At 43.5% G+C, this 19985-nt stretch overlaps 7 protein-coding genes across 7 annotated transcripts; 5 read left to right on the forward strand and 2 right to left on the reverse strand.

Moving 5' to 3' along the window:
- Positions 1 to 3201: 3201 nt before the first annotated feature.
- On the forward strand, positions 3202 to 4001 carry Bfra_011379 (putative enolase phosphatase protein; the record flags this gene model as incomplete). The annotated part of the gene is made up of 2 exons (XM_037341706.1): positions 3202 to 3213; positions 3318 to 4001. 2 exons carry the CDS (start codon positions 3202 to 3204, stop codon positions 3999 to 4001), a joined length of 696 nt encoding a protein of 231 aa, XP_037194563.1.
- A 5444-nt stretch (positions 4002 to 9445) lies between these two features.
- On the reverse strand, positions 9446 to 11452 carry Bfra_011380 (uncharacterized protein; the record flags this gene model as incomplete). Its single annotated transcript, XM_037341707.1, has 6 exons — positions 9446 to 9492; positions 9541 to 9666; positions 9724 to 10739; positions 10896 to 11033; positions 11080 to 11349; positions 11409 to 11452. 6 exons carry the CDS (start codon positions 11450 to 11452, stop codon positions 9446 to 9448), a joined length of 1641 nt encoding a protein of 546 aa, XP_037194564.1.
- Positions 11453 to 12571: 1119 nt separating this feature from the next.
- On the forward strand, positions 12572 to 13300 carry Bfra_011381 (uncharacterized protein; the record flags this gene model as incomplete). The annotated part of the gene is made up of 3 exons (XM_037341708.1): positions 12572 to 12751; positions 12780 to 12848; positions 13213 to 13300. Exons 1-3 carry the CDS (start codon positions 12615 to 12617, stop codon positions 13298 to 13300), a joined length of 294 nt encoding a protein of 97 aa, XP_037194565.1. The 5' UTR covers positions 12572 to 12614.
- An 876-nt stretch (positions 13301 to 14176) lies between these two features.
- Positions 14177 to 16681, forward strand: Bfra_011382 (putative mis6 domain-containing protein; the record flags this gene model as incomplete). The annotated part of the gene is made up of 8 exons (XM_037341709.1): positions 14177 to 14243; positions 14331 to 14706; positions 14765 to 14836; positions 14885 to 15008; positions 15059 to 15229; positions 15277 to 15543; positions 15591 to 15708; positions 15756 to 16681. The coding sequence occupies 8 exons, from the start codon at positions 14177 to 14179 to the stop codon at positions 16679 to 16681; spliced, it is 2121 nt and encodes a 706-aa protein (XP_037194566.1).
- Positions 16682 to 16980: 299 nt separating this feature from the next.
- Positions 16981 to 17474, reverse strand: Bfra_011383 (uncharacterized protein; the record flags this gene model as incomplete). Its single annotated transcript, XM_037341710.1, has 3 exons — positions 16981 to 17195; positions 17316 to 17364; positions 17418 to 17474. The coding sequence occupies 3 exons, from the start codon at positions 17472 to 17474 to the stop codon at positions 16981 to 16983; spliced, it is 321 nt and encodes a 106-aa protein (XP_037194567.1).
- A 382-nt stretch (positions 17475 to 17856) lies between these two features.
- Bfra_011384 (putative peptidyl-trna hydrolase domain-containing protein) lies at positions 17857 to 18542 on the forward strand (the record flags this gene model as incomplete). Its single annotated transcript, XM_037341711.1, has 3 exons — positions 17857 to 17866; positions 17912 to 18093; positions 18150 to 18542. The coding sequence occupies 3 exons, from the start codon at positions 17857 to 17859 to the stop codon at positions 18540 to 18542; spliced, it is 585 nt and encodes a 194-aa protein (XP_037194568.1).
- A 312-nt stretch (positions 18543 to 18854) lies between these two features.
- On the forward strand, positions 18855 to 19730 carry Bfra_011385 (putative hydrolase protein; the record flags this gene model as incomplete). Its single annotated transcript, XM_037341712.1, has 1 exon — positions 18855 to 19730. One exon carries the CDS (start codon positions 18855 to 18857, stop codon positions 19728 to 19730), a length of 876 nt encoding a protein of 291 aa, XP_037194569.1.
- Positions 19731 to 19985: the final 255 nt, after the last annotated feature.

The following is a 19985-nucleotide window of genomic DNA, read 5'->3' on the forward strand; positions in this document are numbered from 1 at the left end:
TGGAAGCTTCATATTTCCTTCCTGAATATCCCCCATTTGGGAACGTCATAAAGCTCTCATTTCAGCTCAGATAGGAAATTCAACAATTTACCATCATTATCATTATCTTTATCTTTATCTTTATCGCTATCACGCATTGCTTATCGCCCCCACAAAATAAATGTATGTGAACTTGTTGGGTTCCCACTGCTTCACCCCAGTCAACACGCGACTTTTTCACTATCATCCCCATCCCCATCGCGTCGCATCGCATCACATCATCCTTTTCTAGTCTGTCCCAGTGTTCCTCATCTACCCCACAGATTGCGCCAATAGCGGCATATGGATACCGCTTCCAGAATCCAGAGAAAGAGATGAAGGTAGCATTGGAGAGGATGATGAAGGTAGCATTGGAGAGGATGGTGAATGTGAGACGGTACCTGTCATCACGATAATTTCAATCCTTCTTTCTGACGGAGCAAGCAGCGGTGAGGGGCACTTGAGTGTGAAGATGATGAAATTTCTTCCTGTGACAATCCTTCAAGATGAAAACGTTGGGTACGAGAGAAGGAATATAGACTGACACGGTACACACAACCTATATCTCGGAGAACAGTCTATATTACCTATCTCTCTGCTGAGTCTACTCCCCCGTCCATACTGGGGAGCTATCACGAACAGAGTTCTATCTGACTCTCGCCGTACAGATGAAAATCCCACCGTCGATATCTTCCGACACCTACTTGACATCCATCCATCGTCAGAGTAGCCCCCAACCAAGCCATACATATCTCTTCGTGGATACGTACCTATCCAAATATAACATTATCATCATCGAATGATAGTCTCGGTTCCTATCTACCACTTTAGAGCTCACCATAGCTTTATCGACACACTTGAAGCTCCAAGATGGGTCTAGATAGCAATCTTTACTGTCACTCGTCCCGTCCCATACATATGTGCCTCTCTAGCATGCATAATGCATCACGGGAAACTAAGGATATGTACATACCATGCCTCCAACGTGAGAGTGAGTCCCTGGGAGGGACGGACATGATTTACCATACTTTATTTAGTCCCAAAAGTGTATGCAGCCACGAATGATTAATAAATGTACTCTTGAATGAACCGCGGCTGGAATTTGTTTTTCGTTTTTTTTGTTTTGTTTTTTGAAACTTGCTCTTTCGTGAATTTTGAATGGATCAATTGGATTGTATGAAAGTGAATCAAACATTGAGTAATGATTATCGAGTGGAGTTGATCGATTCACACCCACACCCACACCCACACCCACACCCACACCCACACCCACACCCACAGCCCACCATCTTTTTTCGTTCTTGGTAAGTGGGGGGTGTATCCAACCCTCAGTTCAAAACCAAAATGTGAATGTGATCAATTGCAAAATTTCAGAATACGTCGGTCGTCTTGGTCTCTGACCATTCACGAGAGAGAGGAAGCCCATTCCTTCGCAATTATTATATCTTCACCGCCATCATAATTTTAAAAAAAGGTGATTGCCTCACCTTGCTCCTCATTTTCCCTATGCTCACTGCCAGATCCGGAACATTATCAACAGAACACAGAACACGTTCCGCGTACCTACATGCTACTTATCCCATATCGTGGTCCTATCTCCAGAGTCCAAACCTCTTTGCCGAAACCCCCCGTTTACTAACTGCATGAAGCCTTCGCCCACAGGGCTTTTCCTGAATATTACAGCATAAGCTTGCATCTTGCATGAACAGCCTGAATTCATCCATACGATTTACGAACCAAGAGTTTTGGCCTGAGGGATTCAAGCAGGACGGGTGAGAAGTCAAAATCACCATATTGACGAATCAGATTCTCGAATTCATCCTCGACCCTTCTACCCTTCCACCCTTCCACTCTCGTGCATAAAGAACGGAACGTGCGATTCCTAGCAAGTAGACTTGGTAGTCTAGGGTCGATCTTTGCCAGCGCGCATCCACGCATTGCCTAAGTCCTTACCACCCATCCAAGATTACGAAAGAAGCTCGCGAGAGTTCACCGCTATCTCTCTTCGACCTCGGGGCTGTTTTTTTTTTCCAATCCTGTATCGAGGGAGAAAGAGGAATTCATCTAGAAGGATTCCCAACTTGATAAAATGGAAGGCAAACCACGAGTTAAGGTGGTATTGTTGGATATCGGTGAGTGATGAAAATTTTTCACTCGGGGATTTACGGTTCCTATTTGTTCCTGTTCCTGCTTTTCTACACATCACCCGTCCGCAGAATTTTCTCGGGAATGGAATCTTCGGATTACAATGGATCACGTGGGTGAGATTGGAAAATGGTAGTGAAGTAGACTTGGGGAGGAAGTGAATGTGTGATGGAAAAGGCTGATGGATTGATTCTTCTTCTGCAGAGGGCACGGTGTGTCCGATTTCTTTCGTCAAGGATATCTTGGTAGGTTGACAATTTCCTTGCTATTCCTACTGGTCGATCTTTCAGTAGTCTATGCATTAAGTCATGAGTCGCATATTCTTTCCCTTCTCTCTTGCGATGCGCTTTACGCGAAACAAGTAGTTACCTTGTTGGTCTAGTTACCAGTCGAATTCAACGGGTTCCGATTGCGATGATCAATCACTGTCTCGATGATATATGCCTTTACATCTTTCCACGACTGCGGAAAACTGTTGTACTACGTAAGCTCCGGCATACAAATATCTTGGGGGCAGGAAATTAGTCATGTGAGACTTGTGATGAGCTGTCGTGTTACCAGTGCTCTGTCTTTCAATGCTTCTACCCCGCTATCATTGGTTGGGATGGCAACGGGGAGGATCGTCATTATTTGCAACATTGACGTTAAACCAGAGGATAGTAGTGGAAGAAGATAGAAGAGATAGGTGAATTGAATCGCAAGTGTGATGGTATCTACGTTGAGGAGAGAATGGAGTGACACTAATGCAAATGGTCGTCTGCCACGTTCTAAATGAATGTGTATGGTCAATCCAACGTACAGATCAGCGCCCATATCATTTGCGGGGAAGAGCCAAACTCCTATAGGCGCCTATCTATGTATGATGGGTTGGTTGCACCGTGTCCCATCAATAATCTCACTCCATATCATCAGCGTTCTGTTTCGTTTTGTTTTACTGCAAAGCAACCCCCCAGCCCCCCTGAATCCGGAGTCCCACTCATATACATGATACTGGCTTTACCCCGCCATTAGCAAGCCGGTACCCGATACATTTGAAACATGGACTTCTATGTATCAATGCGTTTGTCGGATTAGCTCATCTGGCAGGAAACTTTCCACATCACCTTTTGCCACGAATTTAGACAGCAATGCTCAATTACTGACCTCCCCATCAGTTCCCATACGCTCTCGCAGCTCTACCAGAAACACTCTCCACTCAATGGGACTCTCCATCCTTCCTCCCTTATCGCTCTGCCTTCCCGCCTGAACACGCCTCTACCCCTGACGCACTCCTTTCTCATGTCCGCGATCTCATGGCTCAGGATCTCAAGATCCCATACCTCAAATCTCTCCAAGGTTATCTCTGGCTTCGTGGTTATGAATCGGGCGAATTGAAGTGTCCACTTTTCCCAGATGTATACCCAACGATGGAGAAGTGGAGAGACAATGGAGCAAAGATTTGTATCTATAGTAGTGGGAGCGTGGCAGCGCAGAAGTTGTTGTGGAGATATACGACTGAAGGGGACTTGAGGGGTTGCATTTGGAATGGGCTTGAAGGGCATGGTGGGAGAGAGCTTGAAGGCGGATATTGGGATACCGTTAATGCGGGGCTGAAACAGGATATGACGAGTTATGAGAAGATTGCCAAGGCGAACAATGCGTTGGGTGAGGTGGGTGAGTGGTTATTCTTGAGCGATAACATCAAGGAGGTGAGAGCCGCAAAGGAAGCTGGAATGAAGAGTTTCGTGGTGGTTAGAGAGGGGAACGCGGAGGTTACTGCGGAGAGGGAGGGGCAGCTTCTTGTGGAGAGCTTTGGAGAGGTTGAGAAGTGGGCTGAGGTTACTGCTGAACAAGGATGATGGTGATGGTAACTGAAACCGATCATCGATCATGTATAACGAAACAAAAGTCTTTCTATCAGATTCTCAGTCATCTATGTCATTGATTGTTACCAACGTGCTGCTTGTCCCTCCATGGCGCAATGTCTGTATCGTACTCTGAACTCCCTTTCCAGTTCACCATCCTGCAATCTCTGTCATGTTCAATGAATGCTTCACTTCTGGCAAATACATCTACTAGTCACTCCTCATCACACCTCGCAAACTATCCCTTTCAACCCCCACAGTCTTCCATGTCTCCTCAAATCACCACCGCACTTATACATCCCTAACCCGATCAATCACATGTGAAAAATCTTTCAACATCTAAATTCAACGAGGCTCTCGAATCCATCACATCACACATTAGAAACGTTGCAAAGATGCAAGATGCGCAGAATACTCTGCATGTAAAGCGTGATCTCGAATGATATCCCAAGCACTGCATGGTTGAACCGCTGCTTTGACGTCTGAAGAAGCGTGTACGCTGGGTGTCTGTCTGTCTGTCTGTCTATCTATCTATCTATCTGTGGAATATGTTCCTTTCTCTTTCTCTTTCTCTTTCTCTTTCTCTTTCTCTTTCTCTTTCTCTTTCTCTTTCTGCATTCTTTGCTTTTTGTTCTTTTCCTTTTCTTGCTTGTCGAGTTGGGTTAGGGATGATGGAAATTGTGTGCTTTGGTTTCTGTGGTATACTGTAGACTGTAGGGATGGATGATGAGGATTTTGATGCTGGAAGCATGTTGTATGTGGGTGGAGTAGTGTTGAGTGTTGAGATTGTGTTGAGATTGAGATTGAGATCAAAACGGAAGCTCGAGTTCGAATGTTTCGAATGGCTGATTGTTGTTGAGGGGTAGAGCGATGAGGTTAGGATACTGGCAAATCGAGGAGTAGAGAGGTCGTGGTAAGGGATCAGAGATTGCGTGGGAGGCAGGATGAGTATATGCGTATAGAATTTTAGTAGGAAGAATGGTGGAGGGGGGAATAGTTCGATGGTGGAGGTATGGTAAGAGGAGCAATTCAAGTGGAATGTCTCTATAAGAGATAGAAAGCACGGCATGGTGGTGGGATGGTGTCCTGGCTTGGAGGTGGGCGAGCTCGATGGGTAAGAGGTCCTGAAGTATTTATATCGTCGTATTCCGGTCGTGTGCCGAATTTCGATAGTAAGGTGTTTCCTGTGGAAACATGACGTGTTCGAAATTTGGCTTTTGCAGAGGCTCGAAGTCGATGGGATGGAGAGGTTAGAATAGAATGTAGATGATTGATCTTTCAGATTGCTATCAGGCACTTACTCTCGGCGGGTGGGTTGGTCTAGACAAGTTCGTCAAATCACTTCAGTCAAAGAAACTCAACGTCCCAGGAATCACTCATGGGGACCGGCAACAGCAGAACAGTTGTCTCTCCTTCATTTTCTTCGATATCATGGCTGTTTCTTCATCCCTCTGCCCTCCGCGGCATCGAGTGCGAACTGTTTCGGCGGTAATAAAAGCCTGGCCCCTCGTGTGCTGTATTTCTCGATTTTTTTCTCCTTGGATTGGGAATTGATTGGTCGATTGCGGAGAACTGCTTTCACAAAAGATCAACACATCAAATGCGTCGGAAATAAGCACGAAGGTTGATATTGTATAATAGTGAAGAAAATCTGGTCACCAAGTTTAACAACATTAACAGGTAAAATGCTGATAGGGGGTGACATAATTGGATGTTCCAGAGGTCAAAGTTGATATGATTTGAATGACTGCGCAATAGGTTTACACTGTAAATATCAGGCACAAGGAGGTAATCGACTAACATGTCTTCGTGGCATAAATGTGTAATCTAGCCTGGCATATCCATTTCGATACCCTGTTCATTTTTATACGTCGTGGGCAAAATCTACAAAGAAGTAATCCCCAAGCTATCATGCAGCCATTACAAATATTCTCACCTCAAATATCCACATCTATGCTCTCCACGCCATCGGTACTTTGTCGGTATTCTGCTGAAGGCGTTCATCACGACCTTTGCAGTACGTAAACAATAATATTGAAGCCTGGTCTCTGCTGCTGAATGTGGTATAGCTAGTGTTGTAGTGTTTGCTTTGAGGCCCATAGATTCATGATGGTAGTCGGATGGTTCTACAGATCGGCCATCTTTCTTACTGATAATTTTCTCCTTTTCGGTTGCATGTTTAAACTACATTAACCCGCGATAGAGTTTCAACAAATACAGTTGCGTGGCTCTGGTCGGCCAGACCGAGATGATGATGAATGGTACAATCAGTTCGCCGTAGTTGCATAAACTTAATACTATAACAGTTTTAGGTGTATGAGTCACTGTAGACGTTGCAGAGATAGTTATGAAATAGTGAAAACGATAAAATCTTTCCTGTAGGCTTGAACACAACTCTCCATAAACTCAAGCACACAAGTGCTGATATTCGATTCGCGCATTTTAGAGATAGCGGGTGATGGTTCAATAAAGTCTCATCCATTCATATTGAGCCCATGAATCTTAATCTCTTATACCGGGCCGTATGCTTGGCTTTGCGCGCTACGCTCGGCATAATGAATGCTTAATATATGGATTTGAAAGACACTGTGCTAAATTGATTCGCTGCTTTCACATCTAGATGGTGGTGGTTACAGCTGTATTTACAACGCTGTGCTTGCTCTCCATGTAGGAATATCTGTGCTCGAGTAGCTGCGAGGAATTTGAGCAGATACAGACGATGAGTTGTCAACATCGTGAATAAGAGAGATCTAATACCCGGGTGACATTCTAACAATGATTATGTTGATATTTGAGAATATAACAGGGACACCAATGCTACCACAAACGCTGAATTTGTCTAGAGTATTGATGATATTAAGAGTGTTAGTATCATTGGAAACTTCAAGAGAGAGCAGAGTCGGGTTTTCGGATCCATAATGCAGCCCGGTCCATTGAAAAATGCCTGCAGACGAGCTACGTCTGGGAGACAGCGATCAGTACAGGTTTCTTCCTTAATATCGAATCGATCATTGCACGAAAAGAAACTTTAAAAATCATTTGCAGAACAAAAGAGATGTTTCTTCGAAGGTCCGTATGAAACATATGGGATTCTTCTCATGCCGAAAATTGGCCTAGCAATTTGTGGGGTCAAAACTAAGAATGGAAGAAAACGAACGAAAAGAATGAATACTCTTCTTAACAACCCTTCAGGAGATCATAAATTAGATGGAGTGACATGTGCGACTGGAGAAGGGGAGCGCATTAGCGTATGAGGGGGGGCAGCGAGCTGTGCTCGCATTGCGGTTAGGCTGATGAATATTTAGGAAGGTCGTGGCCGGGCATGAGTGGGACCTCACGGTAGAGGATCTGAACATTTAGAATGGTACCATGTGGAAGTAGAGATCCGAGATAATGGTTCCGGTAGACGGAGCGTGAGTGGATAGGGATAAGTGGGAATGTGAAGGGATAAGTTTGACTTTGTAGACATGTACCGAATCAAAAAGTTGAAAGCACTAATCAACAGAACTACAAAAGATGGATGGAAGAAAGTGAATGAATGAGGAAGACAGAGTGAGTGGTCCGTGTTCTTTCTATCTTATACACGGACAGAAACTCTTGCTATGCGCACAGACTAACGGCGGTCCGTACCGTAGCGCGGGAGCTAAACAAGCGAGAATTTAAGGAGGACGGTATTCAATTCAATTAAAGCTGATACATTGAATTGACCACGGTTATTATTTGCCATCTCCTCCAAGTATAATTGTACGAGAATCAAATGCCGAATGAGGCTTGAATATTAGCGCGTTGAACTTGCTCTGTCTTCTTCGGATGGCATCATATTCCTACTTGGAAATGGTAAGACTAAATCGAAATTATGGAGATGGTTGAATTGGGATCTTGTACTGGCCACTTAAACGGCCATTTGAAGTGCTTTGCAAATGACATAAAAATAACAACAAATCAAGTATATCCCAAGAAGAGCTCTCAACGATGTTTGATCCTCTCAAAGGGAACACCCATCAAAATTTCCTCAAAGAATCAATTGCTCACAAGGCTTACAGTTTAGATTCTTGGGTACACCGAACATCGAACCACAATAGCGTTGCCTAGGGACATGGGGGCGGCGAGGGTCTCAAAATAAAATATGTAGCCCCACCAAGAAAGAATCACCGTGACTGGCCGATGGTGAGAAATGACGCGAAGAAATTTTTCTCGAAATGCGATCCACTATATATCTTTAAAATGGGATATCGTCGTGTATGAGATGATGCATACAAATGTTCGCATAAGCATTAAGCTTGAAGAGAAGCTGGGGCTATAACCTGAATTGACGATCTGCGGCGCATAATTAATTTCAGTGGCGCAACCTTTGTACATGGATGTTATGAATTTCCGGAAGTATTGCGTGTGACAAGCCGGAATGCTTCGCCGACATGTAATTTTAAATTGAGCCTTGAGAACAGTCGGTATAGCAAATCATCATCATAATCACTGGAATTTTACGCCACATCCAAGATCCAGAAGAGAAGGTAAGACCGTAGAATGTCGGTCAACAAAATCTATGCCACATCTTATGCACCTGCTCAAATCAAGAAGGCTCTTTGTTACGGTATCGTAGCCGTCAGGCAGCAGTAGATGTGATGGAGCTGGTGTAACAATTAACTTTTGCTAATCAAGCACATCTAGGTCTGACTAACGTGGTATCACAAACAACTTTTTTCGGCAGGTCGTATACCTAGATAGCTAGTTTGATATGCCACAGCACTTTCTTGAGCGGCTTTAGTGGGGATCTCATGCAGACGTGGCGTTCTGAACGTGTTACACAGGTTCTAAATTCTTGTGCGACGTTTCGATGCCCCCATTCATGCAGTCTAATTTCAGATCGAAAGATTGCAAGCACTAGCGCTACGTGACCTTGAATTTTTGGCCGTCGATATTGGAACTTCCTTGAATTGTAAGTTCACTGATCCACCATCATTAATATCAGAATACCAAGCGCGGAGAGTGTCTCTGGAGTTTGAAAAGCCTGTGCCTCGAATTTGAAGATCGAGCATTATTGTGCTTACCATAATGTTATCCCCCGCCCTCACTGTAGTACGAGCCCAGCCGAGTAGCATTTTTGCTTTGATCGCTAAAGTAAATAGTTCCATAGCTTATCCAAGCTCTCGTTTATCACCCATGTGTATGACACGCTCCAAATCTGCAACAGGTCCATGCTAGTGTCATCCTTTTCATGCCCAATGTGTCGGATATAAGATTTTGAGGATTATGCGTAATACAAACACAGAGCTATATTTGTTATTCTTGTTATCTTTGGCTTGATGGGAGAAAGTAAGAGAAATTAAACCCTCGTCACTACGGAAGGAGAGTCTCCATGGCACCCTCGGTGGAATTTTCAGTAGGAATGAATGAAGTCAATGTTTAAATATCCTTGCCTTGTAGACTAGTCCGTTTACCTAAGCGTCCTTCCAAACGTCGCGGTACTTTGCCCACTCCTCAAAACCTGAATAGTCAGTCGCTTTTCAGGTATGTGAACAAAAGTGACACTCACCTAGTTGTTTTAGTTCGTCTACATCATTTGCTACGCCGTCATAAAACATTCTCCTCATACCTTGCTGGTATAGTTTTTTGATACAAGCATCAAGTAATTCCGGGCCTATTGGCTCATTTCTCTGTGCTTCGGACCAATTAGTATCAAAAGGTTTATTATGGTGAAGCAGCTTAGATCACTTACGAGAAATACATATGCATGTTACTCCACCAACATCATGGCCAATCCGCCCTGCCCATGGTAAATTAGAAGATATGGAGCTGCCACAGAACGGGGTGTATGTGAGCGCCGTTGCAATAATCTGATCTCCCTCGAGACATATGATAATGTCTTTCACGTTGGGCCCGTTCATTAGAGCAAAGTATTGATCGAACCATCCCATATTACCTTGTTTAATAGATGCTTCCTCGACCAAACGAAGTACCTCAACCATGTCATCTTGTACACTCTGCCGATACCTAAATTTTTCTTGACGCTGATTTTGCTGATATTTCCATTTGGTAAAGTCTAGAATCAGGTCATATACATGTTGTCCCTGACCTCTTAACTCCTTGTTGAGTGTCCAGCCTCTCCGGCGGAACCACTCATCATTCGCAGTCAATTCTGCGGATGAAGAAAGAGGTGGTCCGTACAACAGCCTTGGAAAAATGCTCCCCAGGTGAAGACGAATAACGCCTCGTGTGCCTCTAAACTGTCCAATAGCATGATTGTGAAGACTGAGACCAATGCCCTGTTGTCGATAGGTCTTTCCTACGACAATAATCGCTAGTGATGCGATGAGTCTTTCGCCTTCTTGATCGACGTATGAAAGATATGTAGCACAAAAACCTAAGACTTCGCTGGTTCTTGGGTCCCGCACTACATAGTGTTTTCCATAACCTGGGCGACGAAGTAGAGACACGAAAGCCTCAACGTCAATGGAGAACCGGACATCAAAATTGTCACTCCAGAGCTTGAGAACACTCAGTACATCTCTGGATTCATTCCATTGGTCAACGGCCCAAAGCTTGGGTCGAGCTGCCTCCATCATACCAGACGCAGAACTAGTTATACCTATGTTAGGACTAGGTTCCCGCTCTCCAAAGATCACTGCAGCTGCGCCTTCCATATCTTCTGGTGTATATCCCGAGGTTAAGATGACTGTAGGGAACGGAATCGAATCTTGCTCATTTACTTGATCACTGCATACCATAATGAGGCTAAAATAGGCCCAGAAATTAGTAGTTGTTCAAAAGAAAGACTTCCAAGGGAATTAAGAATTGACAGTATGTGAGAATACGTAGGAAATATAAAGAAAGCCTTCAATCAAAGTATGACTTCCAGGAACATGACATAAAACACTAGGTTAAGCATACCAAGGCTTGTGATCGCTGACTGCAAAGAGGACTTCTGCGATTTCGAACTGATGCTGATGTTCGGGATGATCCACGAAACAAAGTATAATGACATGGCTTCTTTTTATGAAACCCAAATGAGTTGAAGTAATACCATTTCTATGTTGGTTAGTATTGACCTTGTCAAATCGGATATTCCAATTACCTTCGTGTGTAAGGGATATGCCGGACTTTGGCGTGTCTCTTGGCCAGAGCCCGTCCTAAACACTCAAAGGGATCACTGGTGTCTGTAACGTCTTGACTGATCGGCACTACAATTGGAGTTAGAAGTACCAGAACGTCTGATTCGCGAAGCGATCGTATTTTCGACAAGAAATCCGCCGAATCTCTCAGTATCGTAGCTGAGGTATTTCCTTTATCCGGCTGATCTTCTGATATATCTGATGAGGCAGAGATAAAATCTTCGTCAGTGTCGCTATATACAGTTAGATCGCTCACTGCAACTGCGTTGTAAACAAAAGTTAAGGTGTATACATCGATTCTGTAATGTTTCCTGATGCCGCAATGGAGGACGACATAGCGTGGCTGAGACCTGTTTTGAAATCAACATTTTGACCTTTCATCAGCGTTTCAAAACTACCTCAAGTTTCCAAGATTGTAACGGCCAAAGGCTAGAGAGGAAGATATAGGAAGGCGTGTACCGACAGCTTGGGTTGCTCAGCGTTTCTATGGCTTGCTTGATGACATCCCTAATCTTCGGTTATTTCCCTGTAAGGTGATAACATAGTATTAAAATTGTTCAAAGATCAAGTAATAGACGAAAGTCCACTTTTACACAAGTACACAAGTACACAAATACACTATTCTCTTTGACTCTGACCAAATTAGATTGCCGCCAATGCGAAAAGGGTGTGGGTTCCATACCCTGCCGCCTGTTAAGAAGGGATAAACTAGTCGATCGAGCGTGGAAACGAGATATCATAGGATGAAGACGAATTGGTGTGACCCCCCTCCCCTCCATAACCCTTGCATGCGGCGCACGAACCGGGTCATCCGCGTACTGGGCTGAAGAGCAAAACCACACTATAAATGAAAGGTTGATTCATTGAGAGGTCCAAAACGAGATCTTTTGTTACCAATGAGGCATTACGCGGTGCATCTGTTAATACTATGGAAGCTTTGGAACGACTATCAACATTTACCAATTTGTTTGGCAGAAGGAATAGTAGCCGCAACCACAAGAATTAATGCTATGCACCAAAACTACCAATGTAGAGCAAATGTTAACAATAATCCGAAGTTGTTGTAAATGCTTCAGTAATCAGAATCTATTGAAAGATTCCAAAATTCTCCTCCCGTAATTCAGGCCATATTTCTCCCGGCTGTTGAACTGCCGAAGAACATTTGGGTTGTTCTTCGTCTTGTATTTCGCAGGTATAAAAATTTCGGCAACTTAGACTCAAGGCATGCTTAGTGTGTGATCAAGGCTTGTGCCTGCATTGCATGTCAAGTAGGGTAAACTAAGACCAGGGAGGTCAGCCAATTTTGTACATGCAATCAATCTTTTCATCCTAGCTTCCAGCTGGAACATGAAGATGAATGCTAAGACGATAATCCGATGCTTAGTTCAACGCCATGTTCTCGCCCGAATCGACGATTGACTGAATTTCATAAAATTGCCCGATTAACCAAAGCAGAGGCATAGCCAAGCCTGACAAGACAAAGAGTTTTCCATGGGCTATGTATAGATCTGGCGTCTATACATCGCATGTTCTAGCAGGATGCCGTACAATGAAGGAATTCAAGAATAACAAACGAGCTCTGGGGCCACACCACCAGCGCAGCAAGTCGACACCCAGGAGCCCTTCTGCTCACAAGTAGAAATTCGTAATGCATCTGCATTAGAAAAAGAAGTGCTCGGGGGTTGATTTGCTTCCACCTGCTTCTCGCGGGGCATTTCGAAGGAGCAAAGCTGTACAACACCAACACATGCTTGCCATTCACTCCACCCTCTTTGCACCAGAACGGGATTGCAGATTTCAAACGATCTGCTGGCACGCATCTCATGCGTGGCTCCGTCAATTCTGTTCTCTCGGATAACAGCAGGGGTTGTTCTTTTTGACTATACCCATAAAAAGCCTTCTTGAGTATGTGGTGCAATTTCCCAGCAAAGGGAAATGACTTCACAATCGATGCAATGTAATAACAACAGTATACATTGAGAGCTTGAAGCCTGAAGACTGTATGGGTATGGCAGAGAAGTCTCGCCCAGTATCAAAGGATGTCGTATGAATTGTAATCATAGCTAGATTGGGATAAGGTTTGCCTAGATGTGCAGGCTCAACGGTCCAATTACCAATGACATTGGTGTCTTTGGGGTAGGACAGGAGGCATTTCAAATCATCCAATGTGGAAGACCTTTTTGAATGTTGATATTCATAGATACGGGTAAAAGAAGCGTAGGTTGTGAATGGGTGATAATTTCGAGGTTGGGGCGGTCACTGAGGAACGCGAAAGGAGTCGTCAGGGATATGCCATCTATTGGGTTTGGCGCATATTTTATGGTTACACAGGAACTGAGACGAAACGATGCGGGCGATTTTGAGTGTATCTAGATACTGTAGGTGGTTGGATTTATGGATTTGGATTCTTTCTATTGCTCCGAACGATTGAAATATATATATGTAGCAAGATTTTGGAATGCCTGCATAGTCAATACCCAATGGGAAGTACCAAGTATCCATCTGCATACATATAGATCGAGTAATGCTAATCCTGTATTTACGTACTACTTTCTTTTCCAGCTTTATTATTTGCATAAATATCATCTCTCAGAACGATGAAAATATAGAATAGTAATTTATGTGCTATAAATATAGGAATATTTTGTATATAATAAACACTCGAGGAGAAGTATCGAATATTTATATACATGATAAACTACGAATTGATACTATTCCATCTAAACCTATTTCTATTCGTAACGTTCTTGATTGACTAAATATGATTGATAAAGAGGATGGCAATAGGTAACAATGAAGAACAGTGAATTGTATGTACAGTGTATAGTGTTCTTTATAGATAACTTTGAAAGGACAATGATAATATTCATCTGAAAAGAAACCTTGGAATAGCAATGTAAGTAGATCGGGTAATATTCATCCCTTCTTTGATGCCCTTCCAAGAAGCAAGAACATCAAAAATATACACACAACATTTGGTCTTCAAAAGTCCGGCATTAAAACTCTACGTACAATCACAAGACTGTACCTGCATCGTGTCAATTCAGATATTGATAAGCTATGGAGAGTCCTTCTGGGATCGAATATAATATCGATGTTGATGATATTCTTGATGATTTGGAGAACGGTAAGATCCAAACGCGTCTTACGCGACCACAACCATTATTTCCCATAGATTCATGATAGCAATGAGAAATACTGACAATCAATGTAGCATCACGTATTCCTGCTAAGCAACGGTCGGTGAAGGTTTCAAGCCACGTGGATGGACTATGCTCGAGAGCGTATGAAGAAGGGTTATCTAATGCGTCGCTGGAAAAGCTTATTGATATCCTCACTCTGCCCAACGAGCTCGATCAAGGGAGTATTGGGAACTTGATCAAGCATCTTTATCCAGCGAACAAAGTTCCAGATGCAGTTGTCATCAAAGTAGTGGGAGCTCTGGGTCATGGAAAAGCCAAACCCTCTTATGCAGCTCAGGCCGCATTGTTGAAATGGATAGTCCTGGTCTATGATGTTTTGGAAAATCCAAAGATTTTGTCGCAACTTTATGCTGTACTGTTCAATTTGCTTGATACTATTGCCCTCAGGTACTGTCCATATATACCTAGATTTCTAGACTATGGCATCGCAGCTAACATTCGTAAGGTCACAGCTGTGTCACGTGCTGTCCCTCACCACTCGCCGAAAACACGTTCGACCATTTAGGATACAGGCATTGTATGTTAGAGTAAGATATTATACAAAGCTCTGCTAATTTCCCTTCAGAATGCAATGGGCAAGAAAAGCGGGTCACGATCCAGCTCTGGTAGGACTTATGAGGGTATACAAAGATTACTATCCCGAGGTCATCGTAGGTGATGTGACTTCTGGGAGGGCTTCAGTGTTTATGGTTAGTTCTCACCAAATTTTTATTCATGACGCATGTTTTAATATTATTAGCATCCAAATCGTGAGTGGCGGGAAAGGCTCGGCAGGATCCAAGAAGATCATCTTCAGAGGATAGAGGACAAGCTTGTTTCTACTCATCAAAATTTCCGTATATCCCGAAAGACCACCAAAGAGAGAAAGCACGGGTTTCTACCTAAAGTACATACGTCGTATGCGCAAGATGTAAGTGCTCGTTTCAAAGCTCGCGATCAGTTCTAACCAGCTACAAGACTTCAATCACACTAGAGGAAGTAGGAGATGTGAATGAGTTTGTTCAAAAGCTTGAGAAGATCGAGCTCCCAAACCAATTAGTGGCTAGTATTCATGACCCTTTGCTTCAGAAGTTGCTGCATCTCAGGTCTTCGGAGACTACGCTGCAACGTATAGATTATTGGCTTCTGGCTTTCTTCGAAGATCACTTAGAGAATGGTCAGTCCTCCAAGACGCAGATAGCAGATATGCTCGAACTTATACTGCAATACACTAGATACACCAAGGTCGGTTGGATCATAAGATATTGCTTCGATCTACTAACACATATTAGATACTGCCTTCGGCATGCTTCTCGTATTTGGAATCCCTGCTACCTTGTTGGAACGGTATCACAAACCGTGATGTGATCTTAGGGTTGTTAAGCTATACTCCCATTGGTTCCTTTGATGGTATGCCACAAATCGCACAGTATTTTTCAAGACTAACCGAGCAGTAGACCTCTACGAGAATGTATTTTCCCTAGTTGAAGATGCACTCATAGATGGTACTCATGAGTCGCAGCTTGCTCTCCTCAAATTCTACAAAGCTTTGCTCAGCCAGTGGAATCTCAGCATACTCTCAGAGACTTCACCCTCAACAAACTATGGCACAGACCTAGCCGCCCTGGTAAATCACGCCAATCAGCTGGCCCTTGCAATACTGCAACAGTCTTCAAGTGTTTCCACTTACTCAAATGTTCTTGACTTTTACGAAGCGAATGCATTCCTAATATCACACCCAGCTATAACATCTAAAGTCCGGATAGCTATTCCCACGCCTCAACTTGTTTACACACTCTTCTTCAGCTCCAACTTATCGATCATCTCCCGCATTTGCAACATCTTGGCTCTCTACAAGAAATCTCTCGAGATGGCCATGGCCTCACGCACGGGTTCGACTGTACTTGGAAATCAGTCATATCCCAAGGAATATGTCAATCGCTTCAATGGTTTTCTAATGGATATCTGCAATTGTTTGTGGAGATCACGGGCTTTCCTCACAGCAGATGTGAATGCACTTGGCTGTTTACTCCCAGAGCAAACGATGGGAGTTTTGGCTGTTTACATTGGCAAGCTAGAAAAATCGCTTTCACTCAACTCCCTATTCAGTCTCTCGTACTCGCCAGCAACATGTCATCTTGCCATTGCATATGTGAGGGAATTAGAGGACCAAGCCGAAGATAAAATTGACGTAAGACACGCTGGGCCAGTGACACAGGTTTCTTTGAAGAAGCTTCAAGATGATGGTGGGTTGTCTGTATCGTGGCAAGACTATAGATTGGGTGTCTTGAGATATCTGGAGCGCAAAGGTTTCCCTGGGGCTGGAGAATTGATGTACAACACTATGAAGCATCTCATGGCTGCCAGGCAAAATTCCGCGTAGTACCCACCAAGAAGAATGCAATGCACGTTTTACAACGACCTCATAGAGTACCGGCATTAAGACATACATAGCAACTTCCCAAACAAAATATCTATTCAAATTCCATGCCCGCCTCATGATTAAGTATTACAACAATGCTAGGTGTGTGTTCATCCACTCTATCCCATCGCAATCATTAACTCCCGTATGAAAACAAAATAAATCCAGTCGTCACTGCCGCGTTTTCTCATTTCTCACATCCCATCGTTGATATTGGTACACGGCCCCCTCTATATACGTTCTTGCGTGGAAGTCCAAAATCATAATTCCTTTCCAACTCCAACCACAGCAGCTTTTGCAATGGTTTCCTTGGCCACTGCTTCTATCACCGGACTCGCAGATGTAAGGGCAGACTTGGCGGACTCGTCTCCATTGTAGTAAAACCAGGCGCGGTTGGTAAGAAATGTAATGTGTTGTGGAAGATAAAGTGTCATGGCAATAATGATCATGCTAAAGAACAGAAAGAGGAACGAATCTGCAGAACAAGATGTTAGCCACACGTGCATCTCAATTGAAGACTCGAGAAGGAGGTGGGAAAATGCAACCAAATGGAGGGAAAATAAGAGGCTGTCGGCCGAGAGGTTAAGAGACATACTAAATATAAATTTCTCTGTGGGTGTCAACATGTACAATGAGAATGTGACCTGCTCAAATGTGTCAGAATCTATTCTGTTTGGATTTTGACGAGCGCAAATACCTCATATTGATATCTCTTCCTCTGCAGCCATCGAAATGTAGATGCGAACATAGACATTGTTACCCCTTATCGTTGTGAGATTTGTAGAATTGACTCTGTTTCTCGTAGTTTGACCGTGTATTTCTTCGAGTCCGTTTAACAGTGAGAATAGCTGCGATTTCTAAGTCTTGTTTAATTGATGATTCAAAGAAGGGGAATTCAACTATACACAAAGAAAATTACGATGTGAAGATGAATATGAGGAAATCGAGGTTGAGGGAAGAGAAGAAGTGGACGATGCACCAATGGAAGCGGAACGTTTTGTTTTGAGTACCCGTACGGAGTAAGTACCTGAATATCAAATTTCCGGGGTGGACGATAAGCTCACCAAATCACTATGCTAATCAATGCGATGGAATTACGATGCAGGAAATAATTTACAACCACGACAATTTATTTCATGGCAATCAGTAGGTTGTCAACATGTACAATGCTACGAGGATTACTTTCAATAGTTTCCAGAAGCACCGGCCTTGAAAATGTTACTGCTGTGAATTCAAACTCAATCATTAAACGCAACATTTGCAATACAACGCCATTATGGAAGAAAAAGATGCCCGACCGGCCAGCACCCATTGATGAAGCAGATTTTACTGAAGTATTTTTGCATGGCAGTGGGCCGGGAGGTCAGAAAATCGTAAGCATATCTGCCATTGAATCTGAAGTCGGGAACTATAACTCACCATTCCATAGAATAAAACCTCTTCCGCAGTGCAGTTGAAACATATCCCAACAGGTATGGTCCTCAAAGTTCAAGCCACCCGTTCTCGTACACAGAATCGTAAAATCGCACGACAAATGCTAGCAGAAAGGCTTGAGTTGTTGGAGAAGGGGAAGGAGAGCAGGGTTGCGATTGTAGGGGAGACCAAAAAGAAGAGGAAAAGCAGTGCTGTTAAGAAAAGTAAGAGAAAATATCGACTGTTGGCAGAAGAGAAAGCTACGAAAGCAGGTGAGGACAAGGCCGAGGAGGAGGAGGAGGTTGAGGAGGAGGGATTTGAGGAGGTGGATCTTGATGATGGCGAAAAAGTTCTGGAAAATATGGAAGTTCCAATGCAAGAGTCACCGAGCAGAGGGAGTGGTCCTTAATGTTGAGAATATCCTTTCAGAATTGTTGTCTTCACCAACATCCAAGAAGCTTTCTCGGACGTTCGTGTAAAACCGTTCTACCATCGATGGTGGACATGTATATCCGCATATATTGTTGCTATATCCGCTTCCCGCCCCCCGTAAGCATTGGAGGTGGTATATTTATCTACATTGACTGCAGGTCTAGCACTCAACTCGATTAGATTAAAACCTTCAGCTCAATCCAGACGCTCAACTCTCCTCGGGTGTTCATTCATAGAATCCAGTATAATACTTCCAATGCAGTTTTAGTCTTTACAAGAGACAATGATCATGATGACAAACTCAAGTCTTTACAAGATTAACTCCTCTACTCAACTCAATGTTTTCTCTTCGGGCACACCCAACTCCTCGCCAGCCTTAATATTTCTACATTTTTGGGGTGGTTCCTCTAGCACCTATGCTCCTCTCATTACTCTACTCTCCTCCAACTACTATTGCCTAGCTCTCGATTTTCGAGGCTGGGGTTCCTCTACCGGCCCACAAGATCCAGATGCGTATCACATCACGGATCTCTCCAACGATATTTTCAGTCTCATTCCCGAGTTTCTCCCACCAAGTCACCCATTCATTCTGATCGGCCACTCAATGGGTGGAAAGGTTGCTATGCATCTCTCTTCTACCATTGAATCACTTTCTCCTACAAAATCTTTTCCGAGACTCCAAGCCCTCATACTTCTTGCGCCTGCTCCTCCAACGCCTCTGATTCTTTCCGAGGAAATGACAAAGCAGCAGTTGACAGCCTATGATAGCATTGAAGCTGCTACTTTCGTCATTGCTCATGTTCTGTCCTCTTCACCTCTTTCTGAACATGTGGTCAATAGTTTAGCTACGAATGCGCTAGCTGGCAACCAGTATGCGAAATCAGCATGGCCGAAATATGGGATACAAGAGAATATATTGGAGGAGGCGAGGAACATCGCTTTGCCGACATTGGTGTTCGCTGGTGGGGATGATAGGGTTGAAACGCTAGAAAGAGTGAAGGAAACATTGTGTAACCTGAGTGGGGTGGCAGAGGAAAGAAAGTCGTTAATAATCTTGGATGGAATTGGACACTTGATGATGTTGGAGGCTCCGGACATGTTAAGTCATGAGATTGAAAGGTTTGTCGACGGAATTGTGCATGTGGTTGGGCAAATTAAAGATTAAAGACAAATTTGCTGTTCAACATAGTGCTATGCTGTAATTGTCAGGGGATGTAATGAATGAGTAATAGAAATTATAGTACAGATGCTATCGAATGAGATGCAATTCAGCGTCAAACATCTAATAACTCTTCATTAGAGACATTACGAAGAGACAGCAGCTTTTGTAAATAATTCTCAAATGTTTCTGCTATCTATATAGACTTTCATAAAAGAGATTGTGCGATAGCCAGCATTAATACGCATAAGCTTTGCGCCA

Source organism: Botrytis fragariae (assembly GCF_013461495.1).
Source record: "Botrytis fragariae strain BVB16 chromosome Unknown tig00000037, whole genome shotgun sequence".
NCBI classification, from domain to species: domain Eukaryota; kingdom Fungi; phylum Ascomycota; class Leotiomycetes; order Helotiales; family Sclerotiniaceae; genus Botrytis; species Botrytis fragariae.